The sequence below is a fragment of the Calidris pugnax genome, unplaced genomic scaffold (assembly GCF_001431845.1).
Source record: "Calidris pugnax isolate Ruff unplaced genomic scaffold, ASM143184v1 scaffold56, whole genome shotgun sequence".
Classification (NCBI taxonomy): Eukaryota; Metazoa; Chordata; class Aves; order Charadriiformes; family Scolopacidae; genus Calidris; species Calidris pugnax.
In genome coordinates, this window is record NW_015090839.1 from 4,875,650 (window position 1) to 4,901,963 (window position 26,314).

Genomic DNA, 26,314 nt, shown 5'->3' on the forward strand with positions numbered 1-26,314 from the left:
TGCATATACTGTTTTATTATTCTGTCTCCCCACTAAAAATGCAACAGCTAAACCAAATTCCTTTGCTGCCATTCATATCAGTCTGCTTCCCTATCTAAAGTTTGGCCTTCCTTCACCTTTGAGTTACTTCTCTGCCCTTGTAGTCTCAGATTATGAGCATGCACAAGTCTCATGCCTTCATCATTTTCCCTTACATTCTGTTTAAATCTTCTTGATATTTACGCTCCCTGTCATTCCTCTTCAGACCTCCTTTCATACTGCTTTTAGCACTGATCAACTGTCTTTGCCACTCCAAATCTGCCTTAAATTCCACTTAGTCACTCAATCAATTTCTGACAGTCAAAGCAATCAAACAAACCAAACAATAAATGAAACAAAAAAAAAAAATGTACAGAGCCCCTTTCTGCAGAAAACAATTCACATTATTATCTCAGAACAGTACTTCAGGAGTGATCAGCATTGGAAATACAAAGTTATTATCTTGCAAAAGGGAGTACCTTGCCAACAAGCCTCCTCCGACCTTTTCGGAGACAACGCGCGGCAGCTCCTGGCAGGCGATTCAGGCGAGCATGAAATCCTGAAAACCAAACCCAGAAAAACTGAGCCACAAATACAGACGATTCTTCCTGATAAAGCCACCAGGAAAAATAGTTAGTTCAGTGGCGAACCCAGATCCTCTGTCTCTTGTTTCTCAATCTGCAAGAGGTAGATATGCCAATTTATTCACAAATCATATAAAATCCCTATTAAAAAGAAAAAAAAGGATTCAAGACCATGGGCAGGTGATACGAGTATTTTAGTATCCTCTCTAGTAGTGCAGTTATTTTTAAATGGATTATTAAAAAAACCCAGATCACTAATATCAGCTTAAATTGTGATACTTATTAATAGAATCTACTCTTGCCATCACATCAAAAGTTCTCAAACACATGGCATTCTTATGGACCTCACCTCTCTGAGCTGGCCGCGAGGGCAAGAGGAACGTGGAATCTGAGAGCTTGTCCAAGCCTGAGTCAATCCGCTCCACTTCAGATCGGTGGTCAGCTCCCCACTTAGGAAGAATGTTGGGAACAGTGAATCCTGGAACACATTCTCCTTCATAAAACCAATCACTTTGCTCATCATCTCCTAAAGAAACAGGACAGAATTAGCCACAAGTAACATCAATGTGCCCTGTGACGATCCTACAAAATACTACAGGTAGGCATTTCTGGATGTGAAACAGCTGAAGTCTCATTAGGAATTCCTTCCTGAAAAGCCTTATATTTGTATTCTGTTTCAAAGATCTGCAGTAACTATGGGGCTTCACTAAATGCTTTAAACTATCCAACTCATCAGTCTACAGAATTTCCCTATAGAACAAAGCCCTCTTTATAGACCTGCCTAGGGCAGCTTTAGCGCTCTGTTGTGACTGCATCTCATCAACCTTAGTTCAATGTTGTGTGATGTCTTATGCACAACTCTTTCTCTGAAGTAATTACTGTGACAGAGGTAGAGGCCAATCATTTGGCATGAGTTACAAGCTGTCACAGGAGAGATTTCACAACAGGAGACTACCAAGCTCACAGAGTAAGCAAAAGGAGCATACTTACTGATTAGAAAGATCCCTAGTCTCCTAAGACAGCAGCAAAGAGGAGAATAGACAACTCTTAGAAATGGTCACTCTGAGTCTAAGTACTAACTATGCAGTGAGTCTGCCTCAGTCAAGATTTCTTAGAATCTGTAAGAACTACAAATCCCCTGCAAAACTAGAGCAGCAGCAACCGAAGTCATGACTAAAGTCTCCATAAAGCTGGATCAGTGTAATTAATGCAGTTGCAGGCTAAAACTGAACCGCATCAGACACCATTCGTAGTAAATCTGCCTGGCCAGAAATGCCCTGAGAGCAGTAGCATGTGGGCAGCATAAGAAAAAAAGCAGAAAGAGGGCAAAGAACCTGACACACTTAGCTTTTCAGTAGCCCAACTAACAAACACGCCCATGTAATTGCAAGGTAGTTCACCTTGCCTTAAAAAACCATTACACCTGACTTAGAGAAAACTCACATTTGGCTACCATTGACCCTCAACTCAAGCATCCTCTCTAACTCTCTTTCCTCACCAAGTTATATTATCCTTGCCTGAAGTCCATTATGCCTACCTATGTATCTCGCCAGAAAAAAAAAAAAAAAAAGAAAAAGAAAGAATACAAGGAAAATGAAAAGAAAAAATTCATCCTAGTAAGAATGCTGCAATCTTGCGCATAACAGAAGAAAACAAACTCCAATCAGCAACAGGTAGGACAGTCAGAACATTCCACCTCAAAGCTCTGACACTGCTCTTCATTTCTGTGACCTAGCACACTTGTGACAAATATTTTAAAACATAAATATCCCTACCCACCTTTAGTAAATTAAAACTAAATAATGTTGGATAGTTCTGCTATATTATCATTATTTGTGAAAAAATATCCCTTCAGTTCTGGATCTATGAGCCTAGTGCGCTGTCATACCTCAAATCACTATTTTCACAAAACAAATTTTAACAATCAGGATCATATGCTAATATCACAGTAACTTTCACCATGAGAGATCCAATGCATTTAACAAAAAAAAACAATGTACAATCAAATTATAAACTAGGATCATTGTCTGCTCACAGAAGTGCACTGGTAGCTGGAATTGCAAAGACAACCTATTTAATTAGCAACAGCAACGTATTACATGGCATAACCTCAAAAGAAAGGGCAAAAAATAACACATTCAATTTAAGTACAATGTTATCTTAAATTTCCCATTATTCAGTTTGTGCTCTCTCCACCTCTCTGAAATGAAGAGTTATTGTTTATTTACTTTAGGACTTGAAATTGTCTAAAAAAAGAAAAGGGAGATGTTTCTTATTTAACCTGAAAGTGCAACAACAGTTTTTAAACCCGTTTTTACATAACTGTAAGCTAAAACATCTTGGGCAGAAAGCTATTATAGCATTAACTGTTTGAACTAGGATGTCAAATCTCTTCCAGTACCTAGACAAGGAAGGCTAAAATTGGATTTTATTAATTTAAGTAGTATATTTTACATGTTCTTGTATACCAGGTATCCTACTTCTAGCAGCAGCCAAAAGTTAATGTCTAAAACAGGTTATAAAACCAGGGCAAGTATATAGGGCAAGCATATAGACAAGTGTGTGTGTGTGTGTATATATATATATATATCTGTGTGTGTATATATACACACACTTATCCAGTCTACATCAATCTTGCCTTGGGTGATGAAGTAAAAATTCAACACTTCAGTCACCACCCTGCTTCGTCATCTGATATGCAAGTCATCACTAATTTCAGCTCCCCCAGAACAGTCATCAGTAAAAAGACAGGAGAAAAGATTTTATTTTTCTATTGCTTTTGAAGGATGGGAAGCTGGAAACAGTTGTTTTTTAGCAAAGGTCAAAGCTGATATTAGAAATCCTTACTCTTAGGGAAAGTATTACAGCCACCTAAGATCACAACAGATCAGCCCTACAGCCCAGCATATCATCAGAAGACACATAAGCATATTTGCTATCATCATGTTGCCTCGCACACAGATTCCTGGGTCAGTAACAAGCCAGCAGAAGCAGCATTTCCTACTGAGTTACTGATACTACTTCCTTTAGCACTCATATATTCCCAGAAGAGACCTCATCCAAGCCTTAGCTTGTGAAATGTGACAGAATCAGAGTGCACACCACCAGAAGCTGCACAGAATTACAGGTCTCTAGGGTCACATTCCACCTGCTCCAAATGTAATAGTCCTGAGTGCCTATGTGCCTACTACAACCTCTTTCACACTTATTTCTGCCATATCCCCCATAAACTGGACACTGAGCTGTCAATGATAAATAAAACCAGATTACATTCCACACTCCAACCATTTCTACAACAGAGATTGAAAATACTCGGCTCAGCTAATGCACACCAGAGCAAGGGAGGAATGTGTACTTAAAGAAATAAAACCCATCACATATTTCCCATTGTCTTCTTAGCACAGCCTGTTAGGGGACTTGTCAGTACTAAATGATTTTTTTTTTTTTTTTCACATCATCTCTTCCTATCCATAAAAAAAAACAACTAATAGATCCAGGCACTAATGGTATGTAGACAACAATTAAAAAACCCATAGAAACAAATCATAAGCTCTGCTCTTTTGTTACAGAGAACTCCAAAACTCCTCTTGGATTTCTGTGCCCTTCCATAACAATAGATTCTTATATCTCAAATGTTATGGATCTGATACGCAAAGTATTTCAGCAGGAAGAGTATACCGTTACCAAAATCACACCTTAGTAGCCCTTAACTCCCACTCCCAGCCATTAGACTTTCTCCCACACTTCCCTCTCTGTCCCTCTTCAAACACAGATCTTTCTTTGCATTTGTAAAGCAAGAGAAATTCCCCAGCCACACAGGAGGAAAATCACAGGACAGTTGTTACCTTGGCGGCCCTCATCATTGGTGAACAGGCCAGTATCACTGCTGCTGCATACGCTGCTGGTTTCACTGGAACAAAAACAAAAAACCCCATTGTTACAATTGTGGCAAATATAAACCAATAAACACTTTACTACACTTTACTTCTCTGAGCCAAAAATGCTTTACATATCTCACAGAAATTGCATTTCAGACACATGGCTGGCTCTAGCACAGGACATAATTGCTTTCAGTTAAAACCTAGCAATGCTGCATCACTTGAAAAAGAGTAGAATCCTGTATCTAGTCTAGTTCTAAGTTATCAAAAAGTAATTAATACAATGGTATTTGCCTCCGGTACCAGAGTTAATAACCCAACTATGACACTGCCTGGAATACTCACTAGGAAATTAAGTGCAGTTAAAAACTCTGTCCTTGGGTCACTTAACAGCTACTCAAAATCCTCTGAAGTTTTCTACTTCAGATTCCTTTTTCTCAAAAATGTTATACAGTTACATAGCCCCCCCCCCTTCAATCTACAGCAACTTTTATTTTATTTGGAGGGAAGAGCAACTGCTACATTCACAATTTTTCAGCCAAATACTTTAGCACAGCATGACTTGGTGCTGCTGAATGTAACCTCGTTACAGCATGCTCTGCGTTTGCTGAAGAAGTTACAGGAGACTTAATTCCTGAACCAAAGAATTAAACTAGAAATTCATGTGTAGAAAGCCATCAATTGACTGTAAAGCTGGATGAATATTTGTAGCAGAAGTATGTGCTCAGGTCAGTCCCAAGCATCTGATGGCTTTAATGGTGATATTAAATCAATCCTTGGACACTTCGGGCAACACTTCCTCTGATTTAGCTGGGAGATCTCAGAACAAGCAGAAACTACTTACTGCCCACCCCCTTAGCACTACGGCCTTAGATGTGAACATCAGGTTTAACTCAGCACTAGAATCAATCTCAGAACAGGGCTAGAAAGCATCTCTGGATCCCTTCTTTGCCAGGGAAATTGGCTCATACTAGACACGACTATCAACTGGATACCCCTTGATTCAAAAGGCTGAAGGATGAGGGATCACAAGTTACATCACCCCAAAGAACTGCAGGCACATCATAAAACCCCATTTTGTGAGCACATTATTGCTCCTAGAAAATACACTCTAAAGCGTAGCCAAATCAACTCATCGTGCTGGATATCTACAAACTCCACATCTTCATCGCTGTATAAAGGCCATTCAAACTTAAAGGATAAACAGGCTGTACATCATTCCCACATTTGAGTATGTAAGTTAATATCAAATTCCAAATCAATCCATACAAAGTTTGGCCATCCATTCACCCTCCCACATATACACCATAGCAATTAAGGCCAAGGACTGAGAACCATTCATTTCACTCCTAGCTCTCCTACCAACTCACTGTATGACCCTGGGCAAATCTCTTAGCATGTCTGCTTTCCCTTTTGAAAGCCTGGATTAATAGTCCTCACAAGCAGCAGATGCGAGGATTGAGTGACTGCTTCATAAGGTTTTTAGCATCCTCAGAGGAAAGGTGCCTGAGAAAGGATAAAGCATTAAGTCAAGATTCCAGATCACATTAACAGTACTTTAAGCATCCTGTTGTACTGAGAGCTCTTCAGTTCCTTATACATACACATTACTGCCAGTGTTTTACTGGAACGAACTTTCACAGATCTCATCCTCTTCACCAACCCTTTTACACTTCAGGGCTGAACACAAAATAGACTCCTACACAAGCCTTTCTGCAGGTCCAGTAAGCACTGATTAATGACCTCCGCTTGCAAAGGAGGCTACTTACCTTAACCATGAAATAATGAATGCTATTGATCCGACAAGCTACTGCTATAGAGTGTTATTGATCACCCAATCTTTGGTTAAAATGGTCCTCATTTAGCAATTTCATTGTCACAAACACCTGGAGCAAAGCATGCTTATAATTAAATAGTTTGGGGGAGTTAAAGTGAGAGGTGATGGACAGAGATCTCAGGTTTCCCCCATTTATTCTTTCGCCTGAGCTATTGTTTGTGTCAGAAGGGATATTGATTTTCTATAAAAATAAGAAAACAAGAGGCACCGAGGGGCTGCAGAAGGTCAGGCCGGGCTGGAGAAGGAGGGGAAGCTGAACACTCTGTCTTTGTCACTTGCCTTCCAAGAGAGAGGAATTTTTTCTTTACGGAGAGAACTGGCCTCCAATTCATCAGCTTAGCCGGGCTCCTGACTGCCACTGCAGGCTGTCATCGAAACAGCTCCCTTCCAGAGGGTAAGGTGACTGAATTGCACACTCAGGGTGAGCACTGGGTACACTCCCAGGCCAGAATACTGTAAGGTTTTGGCTGGGATAGAGTTAAATTTTCCTTATAGTAGCTCCATGGTGCTATGTTTTGGATTTGTGACCAAAACAGTGTTGATAATGCACTGATGTTTTAGTTATTGCTGAACAGTGCTTTAAGAGTGCCAAAGCCATCTCTTTTTCTCACACTGCCCTGCCAGCAAGTAGGCTGGGGGTGCACAAGATGCTGGGAGGGGACAGCTGACCCAACTGACCAAAGGAAATGTCCCACACCATATGACATTGTGCTCAGCAATAAAAGCTGGGGGGAAATACGGAGGAAGGGGCAGAACATTTGGAGCTACAGCATTTTTCTTCCAAAGCAACTGTTACACATGATGGAGGCCCTGCTTTCCTGGAAATGGCTACGCATTTACCTGCCGATGGGATGTAGTGAATGAATTCCTTTGCTAGCACACATAGCTTCTGCTTTACCTATTACACTGACTTTATCTCGACCACAAGTTTTCTCACTTTTCTGATTCTCTCCCTCCCGCCACCATGAGGGAGTGAGCGGGTGGCTGTGTGGGGCTGAGCTGCCTATCTGGATCAAACCACAACAAATACATCAGCATCAAGCCACTGAAGTCACACACACTGCTGGATCAGGACAATCCCCAGTTCGAAAAAGTCACATTACGAGTTATGGCACTTGAGAGTGGATTAGACAAACTGCACATCTCTCACTAGTAAGCACATCATTCAAAGTGATTTTTCAGACAGCTCTTGTGCTACCATTTGTTCCGCCCTCAAGCCAAACCCAGACCATTCTGGGAGTACTCAGTTTAGACCAGAAAGAGAAAGAACTTCAGCACTCAATATATAATTTGCCTTTGCTTTATTATGGCTGCAGGGAATCTCAAAGCATTAAGGGACAGAAGGACACACTACTTCTAACAGTCTTAGTAGTTAATTGTCTCCTTTGTACAAATATACCGATGGCTACTTAACTAAGATCACTTGCTTCCTCTGTTGTTTCCACAATCAACTATATATCAGGCTTTGAGTCATGTCATTACCTAATTTAGAACCATCATCATTTCCCTCATCGAATTCCTGCACATCCTTCCTTGTCTTAATTTGTGTTCATCTCTTGCCATGTCTGGCAAACATTTCAAAGATTTCATTTCATGCACACTTTGAATCACAATCCTGCAGCGTATCTTCCTCCAGGAAAAGACTGGGTGCACTCCCAGAAGCAAGCTATAAAAACTACCTCCTCATTAAGGATCCATATCCAAAACTTTCTCAGTGAATGGGAGTGGGGTTTTGATCTGACTTAGGATGAGGAGTCTCCTATAAAGAGGGAAAATGCTGGATATTTCAGCAGTTACAGAGATGCACTCCTACATAACAAAGAAAAGCAAGTGTCAGTGGACGGGAAGAATAAGAGGGTTAAAAAAAAAAAGTTCTAAATATACAATTTATTTTGCCTAAAACCACTTAGCTTTGTGACACTCCCCACTACTAGATGAGTAAACAGTAGTGGAACCAATTCAGTATCAAAGTGTTTCATAATCACTAGATTACCACAGACTTCTTCCAAGTCCTACAACCTGCATTAGTCACTTTCCCTCCCATCGGCTTGTGATGACAACCATACCATTCTCTCTCCTAGGCATCCAATTTTCTTCTCCCTTCCTCAGGATATGCCCTTGTTATACATCTGTGCAAGGTACTTCTCCTACAGTACCAGAAAAAAACAGCTGGAGCAGAGTGAGGTAAGCACAGCCAGTTTCACTCTGCTGCTAGCAGCAAAGTGCTATATTTAGAGCAGCAGAGACCAAAGCACGATCCTTCGCTGCTGCGAGGGATACACTGCAGTGAAGAGGGCTGTATGTATTTCTCTGTCCAACTTTGACCCTCCCTAGTGAGTCATAGCACAGATCCCACACATGGTGTTGGAGAGGTCAAATATTTCAACCCCTTGCTTTCCAAAGAGAATCACAAGGATTTGGCAGCAGACGGTAAATGTCATTTGATGCAGACACTTGCACAATAATTAGTTTGAGAGCAAGGGACAACTGAGACAGAACAAAGCAATCTCCCAGCATGGTCCTCAAGTAACAGTCCAGGCAAAGCTGTTTATTTACTCTTTCAAAGGCTGGCACAAATAAAGGCTGGATGAAAGCCTGCTGGTTTAAGTTCAAGTTTGACATGATGGAACAGACTCTGGTGGAAAAAAAAACCTCAAGGAACACTGTCCATCACTGCCACATCAAGTAAGGGTATCTCTCAGTCCATCACCACTGACACGCAACATTCAGGGGCTACTCAGCACATTCCCTTTCCTGGACTACCAGCAAATAGCTCTGAAAAAAGTGCTTTTAACATCTAGTAGCAAAAAGGCATCCACCAGTCTCTTAAAAAGGCCTGCTTTGCACCCACTTTTTAAGGAAAAAAAAATTACTACTTTTTTGCTACTTCCACCCCGTAAGAGTTGCATATAAACCACACAAATTCAGTCAAAATGCAACAGCAACCTCCTATCAGGGGGAAGGTGGTCTCCTGTAGCAGTCCCCCTATCAGGGGATCAGGACAGTGAGGGCATATTACAACCTATGCTTCTCAGTGTCTCCTAGAAAATACCACTGAGAAGTCTGGACTTCCAGCTATTATCCACAAAACCCTCAATAATCAAGTGCTACTTGTTCACTCTGACAAACCGCAGGAGCCAGAACACTTAAATAAAACTTAACATAGGAACAATTGTATTGTATCAAACGATTATACTTTCCAAATCCACTGTCCTCTGTCTGATAGTGCCTATTATGGTGGGCACTTTAGGAAAGAATATGAGAACATGACAAATACAGACTATTTCCTATGTACATTCCTCCAGCTTCTAGCAGTCAGCAGGTTAAGGACTTCCTGAGCCAGATCTTCCATCTGGGCTGTAATGCCGAACAGCCCCTGATAGATCTACGCTCCACATCCCCCTTTGGGACACATTTAAATTTTAGACCTCCAAGATGTCCCACAGCAGAGTTCCAAACTCCATGTTTTATGAAAAATAATTTTTTTGTTTTGTTTTAAATGTTTCCTCAAAGTCTCCTGCTTCCTACACAATGATAACTAGCAAATAAACAAGCCCATTCACTTTCTTCATGCCATTCATTAAGAAATCTCCTCCATTTGATTCTCACCAGTTGTTTCTTTTCTAACCTGAAAAATCTCTTCATACAGAAGCCGTTTTATAACCCAGACCTTCTATGGAGAGAATAAAAGTCACACTCAAGGGCAAAACTTCCCAAGAGTGACGAACAAACAAATTCAGACCATGACATCTACACTTCTCATTTTCATCTCCTGTATCAGATTCTGTCACAAATTCACCAGAGTTCTCCAAAACTGGACACGGAGATATGCCAGCCTCCTCTGTTTGCACAGGCTTATCCTGTAAGTATTAATTCAGTTTCCTTCAACTTCTTTATCGTCTCACTACATTTTCCCCATAGCTAGCCTTTCAGGACCTTATTACAGACCCAGAGCAGAGATGCAGAACTGCAAACAAGATGTTTTGACTGAGGATCACACAGTAACCTGCACAGAGGTCACAAAGGGAGATCTGTCTGTTCTCTATTACTAGTGATGGTAAATTCTGAAAACAAGAAACTGAGATCAGTTCATAACAATCACACAAGTGCCAACGGTGGATTTACTCTCCAAACCTCAGGCCACAAGCGTGCCACTTTGTAGCTGCAGGGCCACAGACATTTCAGAGGGGTCCTTGTGTAACAGAATCTAGAAACATATTGGCTTGCCAACTTTTCAAGGAAGTGTTTTGGGTTATCAGTATGGCATTGACAGGAAAGACTTGGAAAAAATCTACAGTTTAGAAGTAGCTGAGATGTTTCTCCTCTTCAAAAAGAGAACAGCACTGAATAATTTTGATAAGAACTCCTAAAGGCAAGGCACAGAATTTACAAGCAGCTGCAAGCAGGATAGCCATCTGACTAGCACACGAAAGAAACTGAGATCTCACCATTCTGACATATTTTCATCTGAGCCCTGTTTCTGTTCATCAGTTTCACACTCCATTCGCTCCTTCCTTCCCCCTTTGCTGAGGAAGGGCCTGTTCTCTCCTGATTCACAAAGGCCATGACCAGATGATGTCCAAGGGGTATTTTCTTTCCAGCGTGAAAGACGCTGTTTCTTGGCTGACTTGAATCTGCAGCCCCTCTCGTAGTTCCACTCTGACACCCTGAGCTTTTGCTGGAGACTGGCAGCCACCTCCGATGTCACACGTTTGACTTTCCGCCGGCGCCTGAGAGGTCGACAGGGTGCGTTCTCTGTAAAGGAGTCTGACTCATGCCACGAGTGTTGCTTGCTCCTCAGGGTGGCACTGAGAGCTGGGTGTCGTTTGACTACTGCCATGTCATCAGAGTCACTGAAATTGGCTGTCAGCACCTCACGGCAATCCTTGACAGCTTCGTCCAAGCTTGACTCTGAGGCCTCGCTGTAGCAGCAGGCATGCTCTGCCTGATGCGTGAAGTCTGAGCGTCGTTTACGGCCCCGTCTCTTGCGAAGCTGACGCCGCTGCTGCCGTGGGCTTAGAGCCATCTCTTCCCATAGCTCATCCAGCTTGTTTTGTTCTGAAGTCTGCTCTAAGGCTGAGGCCAAGTCATGCACCAGTTCATCCATTGGCAAAGCCTACTGAAAATGACAACAATTAGCACCAGATACAAATGCCACTACCGACTGCATTGGATTTGCGTGACAAGGTTTTGGTAGTGGGGAGGCTACAGGGGTGGCTTCTGTGAGTAGCTATGAGAAATTTCCCCTCTGTCAATGGAGCCAATGACAGTCAGTGGCAAGATGGACCCACCACTGGCCAGGGCCAAGACCATCAGTGACGGTGGCAGTGCCTTTTTAAGAATGGGGGAAAAAATACCCTCTGTAACTGCAGCGAGAACGAGGAGTGAGAACACGTGAGGGACACAGCTTTGGTGGGCAACTCGTGTCCAGCCAGGGTCAACCCACCACACCAGCAAATCACTAGGCTACAGCGTGCTATAGCCTTTGAAGCATTAACCAAGTTCCATACTTACTTTGGAGCTGCCTGGAAGAACCCAATGTATGACAAGTGCTGCTTCTTGCACTAACACTCACTCCTTCCTTGAGCAAGGGTTAAATCCCTCTTCTAACCATGGCAGCAGCGATCTCACTAGCAGTTCGACCAAGTGCTCTGTGTCTGAAAAGGCCTTAAGGTTGCATCTTTTGTGCTGAAGTAACACAGTCTATTACACATCTTAAGGGCATGAGAGTCTGTAACTAGTTTGCTACTGCGTGTCGGTAAGCTACAGAGAAGGGTCAGCCTGCTCGGCAAACAGACAGAGTCTTCCAAAAAGTAGACAAGCAGCAAAGCTGAGAGGAAAACACATGGTAAAACAGGTAGTTTGCCAGCCAGCAGCATTTCAACGGCAAAACAAAGCGCGTGGGACTCTGTGCTCCTTAGGACGGGGTGTATGAGACCGAGCCCAAAAATAATCCCACCTCTTCCCCCGCAGGGCTGTCAGGGAGCCAACACCGAAGCCCTACCCAAACCCCTCACCTCACGACCTCCCTTCTCCCCACCCGTGCCTTGCAGCGGTGGGATTTCTCCCCCACACAAACACACACACCTTCTTTACCGGGGCTCAGAAACACCCTCACCCCCGGTGAAGCAATGTTGGATAGTTCTGCTATATTATCATTATTTGTGAAAAAATATCCCTTCAGTTCTGGATCTATGAGCCTAGTGCGCTGTCATACCTCAAATCACTATTTTCACAAAACAAATTTTAACAATCAGGATCATATGCTAATATCACAGTAACTTTCACCATGAGAGATCCAATGCATTTAACAAAAAAAAACAATGTACAATCAAATTATAAACTAGGATCATTGTCTGCTCACAGAAGTGCACTGGTAGCTGGAATTGCAAAGACAACCTATTTAATTAGCAACAGCAACGTATTACATGGCATAACCTCAAAAGAAAGGGCAAAAAATAACACATTCAATTTAAGTACAATGTTATCTTAAATTTCCCATTATTCAGTTTGTGCTCTCTCCACCTCTCTGAAATGAAGAGTTATTGTTTATTTACTTTAGGACTTGAAATTGTCTAAAAAAAGAAAAGGGAGATGTTTCTTATTTAACCTGAAAGTGCAACAACAGTTTTTAAACCCGTTTTTACATAACTGTAAGCTAAAACATCTTGGGCAGAAAGCTATTATAGCATTAACTGTTTGAACTAGGATGTCAAATCTCTTCCAGTACCTAGACAAGGAAGGCTAAAATTGGATTTTATTAATTTAAGTAGTATATTTTACATGTTCTTGTATACCAGGTATCCTACTTCTAGCAGCAGCCAAAAGTTAATGTCTAAAACAGGTTATAAAACCAGGGCAAGTATATAGGGCAAGCATATAGACAAGTGTGTGTGTGTGTGTATATATATATATATATCTGTGTGTGTATATATACACACACTTATCCAGTCTACATCAATCTTGCCTTGGGTGATGAAGTAAAAATTCAACACTTCAGTCACCACCCTGCTTCGTCATCTGATATGCAAGTCATCACTAATTTCAGCTCCCCCAGAACAGTCATCAGTAAAAAGACAGGAGAAAAGATTTTATTTTTCTATTGCTTTTGAAGGATGGGAAGCTGGAAACAGTTGTTTTTTAGCAAAGGTCAAAGCTGATATTAGAAATCCTTACTCTTAGGGAAAGTATTACAGCCACCTAAGATCACAACAGATCAGCCCTACAGCCCAGCATATCATCAGAAGACACATAAGCATATTTGCTATCATCATGTTGCCTCGCACACAGATTCCTGGGTCAGTAACAAGCCAGCAGAAGCAGCATTTCCTACTGAGTTACTGATACTACTTCCTTTAGCACTCATATATTCCCAGAAGAGACCTCATCCAAGCCTTAGCTTGTGAAATGTGACAGAATCAGAGTGCACACCACCAGAAGCTGCACAGAATTACAGGTCTCTAGGGTCACATTCCACCTGCTCCAAATGTAATAGTCCTGAGTGCCTATGTGCCTACTACAACCTCTTTCACACTTATTTCTGCCATATCCCCCATAAACTGGACACTGAGCTGTCAATGATAAATAAAACCAGATTACATTCCACACTCCAACCATTTCTACAACAGAGATTGAAAATACTCGGCTCAGCTAATGCACACCAGAGCAAGGGAGGAATGTGTACTTAAAGAAATAAAACCCATCACATATTTCCCATTGTCTTCTTAGCACAGCCTGTTAGGGGACTTGTCAGTACTAAATGATTTTTTTTTTTTTTTTCACATCATCTCTTCCTATCCATAAAAAAAAACAACTAATAGATCCAGGCACTAATGGTATGTAGACAACAATTAAAAAACCCATAGAAACAAATCATAAGCTCTGCTCTTTTGTTACAGAGAACTCCAAAACTCCTCTTGGATTTCTGTGCCCTTCCATAACAATAGATTCTTATATCTCAAATGTTATGGATCTGATACGCAAAGTATTTCAGCAGGAAGAGTATACCGTTACCAAAATCACACCTTAGTAGCCCTTAACTCCCACTCCCAGCCATTAGACTTTCTCCCACACTTCCCTCTCTGTCCCTCTTCAAACACAGATCTTTCTTTGCATTTGTAAAGCAAGAGAAATTCCCCAGCCACACAGGAGGAAAATCACAGGACAGTTGTTACCTTGGCGGCCCTCATCATTGGTGAACAGGCCAGTATCACTGCTGCTGCATACGCTGCTGGTTTCACTGGAACAAAAACAAAAAACCCCATTGTTACAATTGTGGCAAATATAAACCAATAAACACTTTACTACACTTTACTTCTCTGAGCCAAAAATGCTTTACATATCTCACAGAAATTGCATTTCAGACACATGGCTGGCTCTAGCACAGGACATAATTGCTTTCAGTTAAAACCTAGCAATGCTGCATCACTTGAAAAAGAGTAGAATCCTGTATCTAGTCTAGTTCTAAGTTATCAAAAAGTAATTAATACAATGGTATTTGCCTCCGGTACCAGAGTTAATAACCCAACTATGACACTGCCTGGAATACTCACTAGGAAATTAAGTGCAGTTAAAAACTCTGTCCTTGGGTCACTTAACAGCTACTCAAAATCCTCTGAAGTTTTCTACTTCAGATTCCTTTTTCTCAAAAATGTTATACAGTTACATAGCCCCCCCCCCTTCAATCTACAGCAACTTTTATTTTATTTGGAGGGAAGAGCAACTGCTACATTCACAATTTTTCAGCCAAATACTTTAGCACAGCATGACTTGGTGCTGCTGAATGTAACCTCGTTACAGCATGCTCTGCGTTTGCTGAAGAAGTTACAGGAGACTTAATTCCTGAACCAAAGAATTAAACTAGAAATTCATGTGTAGAAAGCCATCAATTGACTGTAAAGCTGGATGAATATTTGTAGCAGAAGTATGTGCTCAGGTCAGTCCCAAGCATCTGATGGCTTTAATGGTGATATTAAATCAATCCTTGGACACTTCGGGCAACACTTCCTCTGATTTAGCTGGGAGATCTCAGAACAAGCAGAAACTACTTACTGCCTACCCCCTTAGCACTACGGCCTTAGATGTGAACATCAGGTTTAACTCAGCACTAGAATCAATCTCAGAACAGGGCTAGAAAGCATCTCTGGATCCCTTCTTTGCCAGGGAAATTGGCTCATACTAGACACGACTATCAACTGGATACCCCTTGATTCAAAAGGCTGAAGGATGAGGGATCACAAGTTACATCACCCCAAAGAACTGCAGGCACATCATAAAACCCCATTTTGTGAGCACATTATTGCTCCTAGAAAATACACTCTAAAGCGTAGCCAAATCAACTCATCGTGCTGGATATCTACAAACTCCACATCTTCATCGCTGTATAAAGGCCATTCAAACTTAAAGGATAAACAGGCTGTACATCATTCCCACATTTGAGTATGTAAGTTAATATCAAATTCCAAATCAATCCATTACAAAGTTTGGCCATCCATTCACCCTCCCACATATACACCATAGCAATTAAGGCCAAGGACTGAGAACCATTCATTTCACTCCTAGCTCTCCTACCAACTCACTGTATGACCCTGGGCAAATCTCTTAGCATGTCTGCTTTCCCTTTTGAAAGCCTGGATTAATAGTCCTCACAAGCAGCAGATGCGAGGATTGAGTGACTGCTTCATAAGGTTTTTAGCATCCTCAGAGGAAAGGTGCCTGAGAAAGGATAAAGCATTAAGTCAAGATTCCAGATCACATTAACAGTACTTTAAGCATCCTGTTGTACTGAGAGCTCTTCAGTTCCTTATACATACACATTACTGCCAGTGTTTTACTGGAACGAACTTTCACAGATCTCATCCTCTTCACCAACCCTTTTACACTTCAGGGCTGAACACAAAATAGACTCCTACACAAGCCTTTCTGCAGGTCCAGTAAGCACTGATTAATGACCTCCGCTTGCAAAGGAGGCTACTTACCTTAACCATGAAATAATGAATGCTATTGATCCGACAAGCTACTGCTATAGAGTGTTATTGATCACCCAATCTTTGGTTAAAATGGTCCTCATTTAGCAATTTCATTGTCGCAAACACCTGGAGCAAAGCATGCTTATAATTAAATAGTTTGGGGGAGTTAAAGTGAGAGGTGATGGACAGAGATCTCAGGTTTCCCCCATTTATTCTTTCGCCTGAGCTATTGTTTGTGTCAGAAGGGATATTGATTTTCTATAAAAATAAGAAAACAAGAGGCACCGAGGGGCTGCAGAAGGTCAGGCCGGGCTGGAGAAGGAGGGGAAGCTGAACACTCTGTCTTTGTCACTTGCCTTCCAAGAGAGAGGAATTTTTTCTTTACGGAGAGAACTGGCCTCCAATTCATCAGCTTAGCCGGGCTCCTGACTGCCACTGCAGGCTGTCATCGAAACAGCTCCCTTCCAGAGGGTAAGGTGACTGAATTGCACACTCAGGGTGAGCACTGGGTACACTCCCAGGCCAGAATACTGTAAGGTTTTGGCTGGGATAGAGTTAAATTTTCCTTATAGTAGCTCCATGGTGCTATGTTTTGGATTTGTGACCAAAACAGTGTTGATAATGCACTGATGTTTTAGTTATTGCTGAACAGTGCTTTAAGAGTGCCAAAGCCATCTCTTTTTCTCACACTGCCCTGCCAGCAAGTAGGCTGGGGGTGCACAAGATGCTGGGAGGGGACAGCTGACCCAACTGGCCAAAGGAAATGTCCCACACCATATGACATTGTGCTCAGCAATAAAAGCTGGGGGGAAATACGGAGGAAGGGGCAGAACATTTGGAGCTACAGCATTTTTCTTCCAAAGCAACTGTTACACATGATGGAGGCCCTGCTTTCCTGGAAATGGCTACGCATTTACCTGCCGATGGGATGTAGTGAATGAATTCCTTTGCTAGCACACATAGCTTCTGCTTTACCTATTACACTGACTTTATCTCGACCACAAGTTTTCTCACTTTTCTGATTCTCTCCCTCCCGCCACCATGAGGGAGTGAGCGGGTGGCTGTGTGGGGCTGAGCTGCCTATCTGGATCAAACCACAACAAATACATCAGCATCAAGCCACTGAAGTCACACACACTGCTGGATCAGGACAATCCCCAGTTCGAAAAAGTCACATTACGAGTTATGGCACTTGAGAGTGGATTAGACAAACTGCACATCTCTCACTAGTAAGCACATCATTCAAAGTGATTTTTCAGACAGCTCTTGTGCTACCATTTGTTCCGCCCTCAAGCCAAACCCAGACCATTCTGGGAGTACTCAGTTTAGACCAGAAAGAGAAAGAACTTCAGCACTCAATATATAATTTGCCTTTGCTTTATTATGGCTGCAGGGAATCTCAAAGCATTAAGGGACAGAAGGACACACTACTTCTAACAGTCTTAGTAGTTAATTGTCTCCTTTGTACAAATATACCGATGGCTACTTAACTAAGATCACTTGCTTCCTCTGTTGTTTCCACAATCAACTATATATCAGGCTTTGAGTCATGTCATTACCTAATTTAGAACCATCATCATTTCCCTCATCGAATTCCTGCACATCCTTCCTTGTCTTAATTTGTGTTCATCTCTTGCCATGTCTGGCAAACATTTCAAAGATTTCATTTCATGCACACTTTGAATCACAATCCTGCAGCGTATCTTCCTCCAGGAAAAGACTGGGTGCACTCCCAGAAGCAAGCTATAAAAACTACCTCCTCATTAAGGATCCATATCCAAAACTTTCTCAGTGAATGGGAGTGGGGTTTTGATCTGACTTAGGATGAGGAGTCTCCTATAAAGAGGGAAAATGCTGGATATTTCAGCAGTTACAGAGATGCACTCCTACATAACAAAGAAAAGCAAGTGTCAGTGGACGGGAAGAATAAGAGGGTTAAAAAAAAAAAGTTCTAAATATACAATTTATTTTGCCTAAAACCACTTAGCTTTGTGACACTCCCCACTACTAGATGAGTAAACAGTAGTGGAACCAATTCAGTATCAAAGTGTTTCATAATCACTAGATTACCACAGACTTCTTCCAAGTCCTACAACCTGCATTAGTCACTTTCCCTCCCATCGGCTTGTGATGACAACCATACCATTCTCTCTCCTAGGCATCCAATTTTCTTCTCCCTTCCTCAGGATATGCCCTTGTTATACATCTGTGCAAGGTACTTCTCCTACAGTACCAGAAAAAAACAGCTGGAGCAGAGTGAGGTAAGCACAGCCAGTTTCACTCTGCTGCTAGCAGCAAAGTGCTATATTTAGAGCAGCAGAGACCAAAGCACGATCCTTCGCTGCTGCGAGGGATACACTGCAGTGAAGAGGGCTGTATGTATTTCTCTGTCCAACTTTGACCCTCCCTAGTGAGTCATAGCACAGATCCCACACATGGTGTTGGAGAGGTCAAATATTTCAACCCCTTGCTTTCCAAAGAGAATCACAAGGATTTGGCAGCAGACGGTAAATGTCATTTGATGCAGACACTTGCACAATAATTAGTTTGAGAGCAAGGGACAACTGAGACAGAACAAAGCAATCTCCCAGCATGGTCCTCAAGTAACAGTCCAGGCAAAGCTGTTTATTTACTCTTTCAAAGGCTGGCACAAATAAAGGCTGGATGAAAGCCTGCTGGTTTAAGTTCAAGTTTGACATGATGGAACAGACTCTGACTGGTGGAAAAAAAAACCTCAAGGAACGTTGTCCATCACTGCCACATCAAGTAAGGGTATCTCTCAGTCCATCACCACTGACACGCAACATTCAGGGGCTACTCAGCACATTCCCTTTCCTGGACTACCAGCAAATAGCTCTGAAAAAAGTGCTTTTAACATCTAGTAGCAAAAAGGCATCCACCAGTCTCTTAAAAAGGCCTGCTTTGCACCCACTTTTTAAGGAAAAAAAAATTACTACTTTTTTGCTACTTCCACCCCGTAAGAGTTGCATATAAACCACACAAATTCAGTCAAAATGCAACAGCAACCTCCTATCAGGGGGAAGGTGGTCTCCTGTAGCAGTCCTCCTATCAGGGGATCAGGACAGTGAGGGCATATTACAACCTATGCTTCTCAGTGTCTCCTAGAAAATACCACTGAGAAGTCTGGACTTCCAGCTATTATCCACAAAACCCTCAATAATCAAGTGCTACTTGTTCACTCTGACAAACCGCAGGAGCCAGAACACTTAAATAAAACTTAACATAGGAACAATTGTATTGTATCAAACGATTATACTTTCCAAATCCACTGTCCTCTGTCTGATAGTGCCTATTATGGTGGGCACTTTAGGAAAGAATATGAGAACATGACAAATACAGACTATTTCCTATGTACATTCCTCCAGCTTCTAGCAGTCAGCAGGTTAAGGACTTCCTGAGCCAGATCTTCCATCTGGGCTGTAATGCCTAACAGCCCCTGATAGATCTACGCTCCACATCCCCCTTTGGGACACATTTAAATTTTAGACCTCCAAGATGTCCCACAGCAGAGTTCCAAACTCCATGTTTTATGAAAAATAATTTTTTTGTTTTGTTTTAAATGTTTCCTCAAAGTCTCCTGCTTCCTACACAATGATAACTAGCAAATAAACAAGCCCATTCACTTTCTTCATGCCATTCATTAAGAAATCTCCTCCATTTGATTCTCACCAGTTGTTTCTTTTCTAACCTGAAAAATCTCTTCATACAGAAGCCGTTTTATAACCCAGACCTTCTATGGAGAGAATAAAAGTCACACTCGAGGGCAAAACTTCCCAAGAGTGACGAACAAACAAATTCAGACCATGACATCTACACTTCTCATTTTCATCTCCTGTATCAGATTCTGTCACAAATTCACCAGAGTTCTCCAAAACTGGACACGGAGATATGCCAGCCTCCTCTGTTTGCACAGGCTTATCCTGTAAGTATTAATTCAGTTTCCTTCAACTTCTTTATCGTCTCACTACATTTTCCCCATAGCTAGCCTTTCAGGACCTTATTACAGACCCAGAGCAGAGATGCAGAACTGCAAACAAGATGTTTTGACTGAGGATCACACAGTAACCTGCACAGAGGTCACAAAGGGAGATCTGTCTGTTCTCTATTACTAGTGATGGTAAATTCTGAAAACAAGAAACTGAGATCAGTTCATAACAATCACACAAGTGCCAACGGTGGATTTACTCTCCAAACCTCAGGCCACAAGCGTGCCACTTTGTAGCTGCAGGGCCACAGACATTTCAGAGGGGTCCTTGTGTAACAGAATCTAGAAACATATTGGCTTGCCAACTTTTCAAGGAAGTGTTTTGGGTTATCAGTATGGCATTGACAGGAAAGACTTGGAAAAAATCTACAGTTTAGAAGTAGCTGAGATGTTTCTCCTCTTCAAAAAGAGAACAGCACTGAATAATTTTGATAAGAACTCCTAAAGGCAAGGCACAGAATTTACAAGCAGCTGCAAGCAGGATAGCCATCTGACTAGCACACGAAAGAAACTGAGATCTCACCATTCTGACATATTTTCATCTGAGCCCTGTTTCTGTTCATCAGTTTCACACTCCATTCGCTCCTTCCTTCCCCCTTTGCTGAGGAAGGGCCTGTTCTCTCCTGATTCACAAAGGCCATGACCAGATGATGTCCAAGGGGTATTTTCTTTCCAGCGTGAAAGACGCTGTTTCTTGGCTGACTTGAATCTGCAGCCCCTCTCGTAGTTCCACTCTGACACCCTGAGCTTTTGCTGGAGACTGGCAGCCACCTCCGATGTCACACGTTTGACTTTCCGCCGGCGCCTGAGAGGTCGACAGGGTGCGTTCTCTGTAAAGGAGTCTGACTCATGCCACGAGTGTTGCTTGCTCCTCAGGGTGGCACTGAGAGCTGGGTGTCGTTTGACTACTGCCATGTCATCAGAGTCACTGAAATTGGCTGTCAGCACCTCACGGCAATCCTTGACAGCTTCGTCCAAGCTTGACTCTGAGGCCTCGCTGTAGCAGCAGGCATGCTCTGCCTGATGCGTGAAGTCTGAGCGTCGTTTACGGCCCCGTCTCTTGCGAAGCTGACGCCGCTGCTGCCGTGGGCTTAGAGCCATCTCTTCCCATAGCTCATCCAGCTTGTTTTGTTCTGAAGTCTGCTCTAAGGCTGAGGCCAAGTCATGCACCAGTTCATCCATTGGCAACGCCTACTGAAAATGACAACAATTAGCACCAGATACAAATGCCACTACCGACTGCATTGGATTTGCGTGACAAGGTTTTGGTAGTGGGGAGGCTACAGGGGTGGCTTCTGTGAGTAGCTATGAGAAATTTCCCCTCTGTCAATGGAGCCAATGCCAGTCAGTGGCAAGATGGACCCACCACTGGCCAGGGCCAAGACCATCAGTGACGGTGGCAGTGCCTTTTTAAGAATGGGGGAAAAAATACCCTCTGTAACTGCAGCGAGAACGAGGAGTGAGAACACGTGAGGGACACAGCTTTGGTGGGCAACTCGTGTCCAGCCAGGGTCAACCCACCACACCAGCAAATCACTAGGCTACAGCGTGCTATAGCCTTTGAAGCATTAACCAAGTTCCATACTTACTTTGGAGCTGCCTGGAAGAACCCAATGTATGACAAGTGCTGCTTCTTGCACTAACACTCACTCCTTCCTTGAGCAAGGGTTAAATCCCTCTTCTAACCATGGCAGCAGCGATCTCACTAGCAGTTCGACCAAGTGCTCTGTGTCTGAAAAGGCCTTAAGGTTGCATCTTTTGTGCTGAAGTAACACAGTCTATTACACATCTTAAGGGCATGAGAGTCTGTAACTAGTTTGCTACTGCGTGTCGGTAAGCTACAGAGAAGGGTCAGCCTGCTCGGCAAACAGACAGAGTCTTCCAAAAAGTAGACAAGCAGCAAAGCTGAGAGGAAAACACATGGTAAAACAGGTAGTTTGCCAGCCAGCAGCATTTCAACGGCAAAACAAAGCGCGTGGGACTCTGTGCTCCTTAGGACGGGGTGTATGAGACCGAGCCCAAAAATAATCCCACCTCTTCCCCCGCAGGGCTGTCAGGGAGCCAACACCGAAGCCCTACCCAAACCCCTCACCTCACGACCTCCCTTCTCCCCACCCGTGCCTTGCAGCGGTGGGATTTCTCCCCCACACAAACACACACACCTTCTTTACCGGGGCTCAGAAACACCCTCACCCCCGGTGAAGCACCTGCTGCCCGCAGCAGGCCGCCTCCCTTCACCCTCTCACCGACCCGGCCATGACCGCTTTTCCCTCCCCTCTGAGGAGAATCACCGCTGACTCCTACCGGACAACCCTACCGAGAAGCCCGTTACCTCCAGATCCCCCCCACACCACCCCTTTCCCTCACGGACCCTCCAACCGGGCCTCACCCCGACCCCACTCACCGGCCAGCGCCCCGCTCCGCCAGCCCCCTCGTCAACGGCGCTTCCGGCCTCCCCGGGCCAACCCCCTCCCTCCCCGCCCCTCAGACCCGGTCCACGGTATTGCGAGGGTCTTGATCACTTCACGCCGTGGTGGGAGCCATTACAGCTCGATTACCTGCTGAAGGCGGGGGCCAGCCCTTGCCACACGCTTACCCTTTCCTTCCATGATCTCTCTGTACACACACATATATAATTTTTTCCTTTTAATAACTCCCTACCCGAACTCCTCCCTTTGGCTGCTGGCACGCGTGTGGCCGGCAATTAGTTCTCTACTAAATAAACCTCCCCTAAATATCCCCCCACACCTTGTTTATTTTACACAGCACCCTCGATAAAGCCAGGTGTAACCCTGCCACTACTGTTTTTCCCATCTTTCGTGTTGGAGGGTTGTGGGTTTTTTTAACCCAGGTTGGCTGCCTTCATATTCCGGCCAATGCTGGTTCATTTTTATTTTTTTTCACCTTAACGTTTTAGGAGGCAGTGTTTGATCAAAGGTCTTTGCCGAAGTCCAGATGTATGACGTTGGCGGCATTCTCTTCACTAATTTCATTAATTAAGTCAGAGAAAGTAATCAGGTTTGTCTGACGTGGTTTGTTCTCTATAAATCTACGCTGCTGCTTATTGCTCTCTTATCCTTTGCATTTTTACTTTTTTTTTTTCCCCCATCTCTGTTTATTCCATCATGTCACCAGGAACAGAAGTTACTCTGAAAGGGTGATAATTGCCAAGATCACCGCTTGCCTCCCTGCTCCCCCCCACAAAAGACTGGTACAGCACTTGCTTTTCCTCAGTCCTCTGGCACCCTCCCTAGTTTGTCGAGATACTTCAAAAATAAGAGAATCCTGGAGTTTGCCATTGATTTCTACACCCCTATAGGACAGTTGTCATTTTGCTTCACTGAGCTCTCTCTACATACCGTTTCTCTAACCAGTCCTTTATGCCGGTCTGAGCTGTCATGTTAACGTTTTCATTACCTTTTCGTTCTCTGAGAAATTTCCTTGGAAAAGAAATGTTAAAAGAAGAAAAACAGTCATTAGGTAGATCATTTTTATCCCATTCCCAATAGCTGACTTCATTTAAGTTACTTTCTCAGCACCAATTTGTCTGTGAAATTCTGTCCTTTTGCCTTTTTAACCCTTTCCGTGGCAGTAACTCACCCTACTTGTCTGCAGTATTTTGTTTTCCCTACCAGTCTGCCATTTCCAGTACAGGGGTTTTCTTTTTACTCTCAGATCTGAGAGCCAATCCCTCCTAAAATCTAATCCTGTTTCACCGCTGCAATCCTTTTTCATGCTTCGGGATATAAAACAGCTACAAAATGTCTGGGTTAGAGAGAAACTCCCCTGATGGGAAGGTTATTCTGTAAACATCCACTTCAGAGCTTCTTACCCCTTCATTTCAAGCACTGGGTACTGGCTGCCATTCCAGGCAGGATAACAAACCAGACAAACAATTGTGTACAAGAAATCCTGCGTTTGGATGTCCTGGGGAAACAGCAGCAGATGCCCCTTCTAATTTCTCTTGTTTTCCCTTCATTTTCCCAAATAGTTCTCTTATGTTTCTGTTAGTCAACGAACTGTTTTGCAACTGGTATAAATTTTACTTCACCTGTCCAATTTTTTAGCCATTTTCAACACCTGAAACTAAATTTCAACAGATGTTGGCAGCATTTGGCCTGAGTAAAGGCAGGAGATTGGTGTGCGGGGTTGATTTTTCTGGGAGGAGGCAAAAGCAAAAGGTAGGGCTGCTTTAGGAATTGCAAGAGTCCCAAGAACTAAAAGGGTGCAGCAATGGAGCATGGAGAAAAATCAGAAAATTGGGAATAAGAGTTGGAGAAATACAACGGGGCAGTTGGGTTAATCTGGCTTTGAGCAGTTTATGGTATTTCTCTCCTGTCTTACAAGGGTCACTCTGAAGTGGGCCAGTGACCATAAATTTTGAATCCTTGTCTGCATTCAACTTCATCCTGTGTCCCCTGGCAAATTATTTACTCTCTGTGCACTTTGCAGGTTCCCTGCATGGACAACAGGAACTGGCCCATTTTCCCAGCACTAGTTTTGCTCTTGAAGTGCTCTAGTGATACAAAATGCTCGGCACTCTTACCCCGACTGGATTGTTATCCTTCCCTGGTCTTTGTCCATCCAGGTTTCTTTTTCCTGCCCAGAGGCTTGGGGTCACCAGGGTTGAACTGCTGCTGAGCCTGGAGGCAGGAGAGGAGATTCTGGTGGTGAGGGACCTTTCCAAGGCGAGCAGGAGAGGATACATGTGGTTACCATGCCTTTGCCCAGCTCCCTATCCAGTGGGCAGCAGAGAGGTACGGACCAGTAGGACCAGGAGAGGAAAGGGGTCACTGCTCTACCCCAGCAAACGCTCTGCCTGGTCCCATGGTGCTCCTCAGCAAAACCTTCCAGGGGTTAAAAGGAAAAAGAGAGAGACAGAAAGGGGACAAGAGACAAAGGGAGGAATAAAGTCAAAAAATGTGCCGTGAAGCTTCTTGCAGCAAAACGCGGAGAAAGTCATTTCCAACTTCTTTCATCTCGGAGATGAAGCCACTAAATAAAAGGGCAGCGCAGAACACAAGGGCTTTTAATCTGTCTCATCTCCTTCATAATAACTGCAAATTTTCCCTGGGCTCCTGGGAGTGAGCCTCTTTCCTCTGTCTTTGCCTTATCTCCCCCCTCCATATTTCACAGCCGGCTCGGCTCCCCTCACTCGGCTGCCCCCGGCCTAGTCTCCGAGAGGCCTGTGGGAGCCGCCAGCTCCCAGGGCCTCATTGTTCCCGGCTTGGGAGGAAGCTCAGGGAGGGAATTGAAGGCAAGTCAAAGGGAAACGGCATCATCGCTGCTTCATTAATGGGAACCTTTCAGCAGAAAACATATCAGAGCGAGGTCTTTTCAGAGGCAGTAATTAGCAATTTGGAGCCTTCCCCCCTCAGGAGATGCAGCTGCGATCTAACAAGTGGGAGCAGTGCTCGCCTCCTTTTACGCTTCATATTTATTGTTTTTCATTTTCTCCATCTTCCTCCCATTGTCCAGCCTCCTCCTCGCTGCCAGATAAGGGCCCTTTATTAATCGCTCCCTTTTAATTCTTCATTAATGATAATAACTTTCTCTGGCACGCGGAGAGGAGTTAATCTTTCCTGGGTATTGAGAAAGGACAGGGCTGAAAGGGAGGGAGTGAAGAAGTGCATGGTGGACAAGGCTATACCGCCACGTTTCCCTCCCGCCCCACCACCCGGAAGGAGTTTCTGAAGACTTTGGCTGGCAAGCTGTGAGTTGCCCATTGGAAAGCCTTGGGCTGTCAGTTTGGTCAAGATGTGTGTGTTTGGTGGGGTGTACTCTGGCTCAGAGATATGGCCCTTACCAGAAACAGGTAGACTTAGGCTGGAGGGAGACACTTTCTTTCTATGTCTTCGAAAAAAAAAAACAAAACAAAACAGAGTCTTGGTGCGACTAACGGGCTGTATCTCCTTGTCTTGTAAGAATGCTCCCTAAGACACCTTCAAAGCCCATTTTCCCAACTGCCAACACTGTCCAAGCTCAAACAGCACCTGAATGCAGAAGGGAACAGTATCCGGGAT

The 26,314-nt window shown here is 43.4% G+C and overlaps 2 protein-coding genes across 4 annotated transcripts in view; both read right to left on the minus strand.

Moving 5' to 3' along the window:
* LOC106887976 (G patch domain-containing protein 2-like) overlaps positions 1-11,462 on the minus strand; it is a 31,800-nt gene extending 20,338 nt beyond the window's left edge. For 2 of the 3 annotated variants that reach the window (XM_014941847.1, XM_014941846.1), the window contains exons 1-4: positions 10,766-11,461; positions 4,448-4,512; positions 952-1,128; positions 498-577 (exon numbers count right to left, since the gene is read on the minus strand). In XM_014941847.1, coding sequence (XP_014797333.1) covers positions 498-577; positions 952-1,128; positions 4,448-4,512; positions 10,766-11,424 — 981 coding nt within the window. In that variant the 5' untranslated portion in view covers positions 11,425-11,461. Of the gene's footprint in view, positions 1-497; positions 578-951; positions 1,129-4,447; positions 4,513-10,765 lie in introns of all 3 variants that reach the window. The other variant, XM_014941844.1, reaches the window with a different exon arrangement.
* A 1,456-nt stretch (positions 11,463-12,918) lies between these two features.
* Positions 12,919-22,730, minus strand: LOC106887862 (G patch domain-containing protein 2-like). Its single transcript, XM_014941626.1, has 4 exons — positions 22,696-22,730; positions 20,815-21,482; positions 14,478-14,556; positions 12,919-12,927 (listed from the first exon to the last, which is right to left on the minus strand). The coding sequence occupies exons 2-4, from the start codon at positions 21,471-21,473 to the stop codon at positions 12,919-12,921; spliced, it is 747 nt and encodes a 248-aa protein (XP_014797112.1). The 5' UTR covers positions 21,474-21,482; positions 22,696-22,730.
* Between the last annotated feature and the right edge of the window lie 3,584 nt (positions 22,731-26,314).

What these genes read in the sequence shown, in the direction of transcription:
- LOC106887862 (XM_014941626.1), bottom strand. Translation starts at nt 21,473, where the DNA reads ATGGATGAACTGGTGCATGACTTGGCCTCAGCCTTAGAGCAGACTTCA. An exon ending in GATGAAAATATGTCAGAATG is followed by an intron (nt 14,557 to 20,814) that starts GTGAGATCTCAG and finishes TTTTTGTTCCAG; the next exon opens with TGAAACCAGCAGCGTATGCA.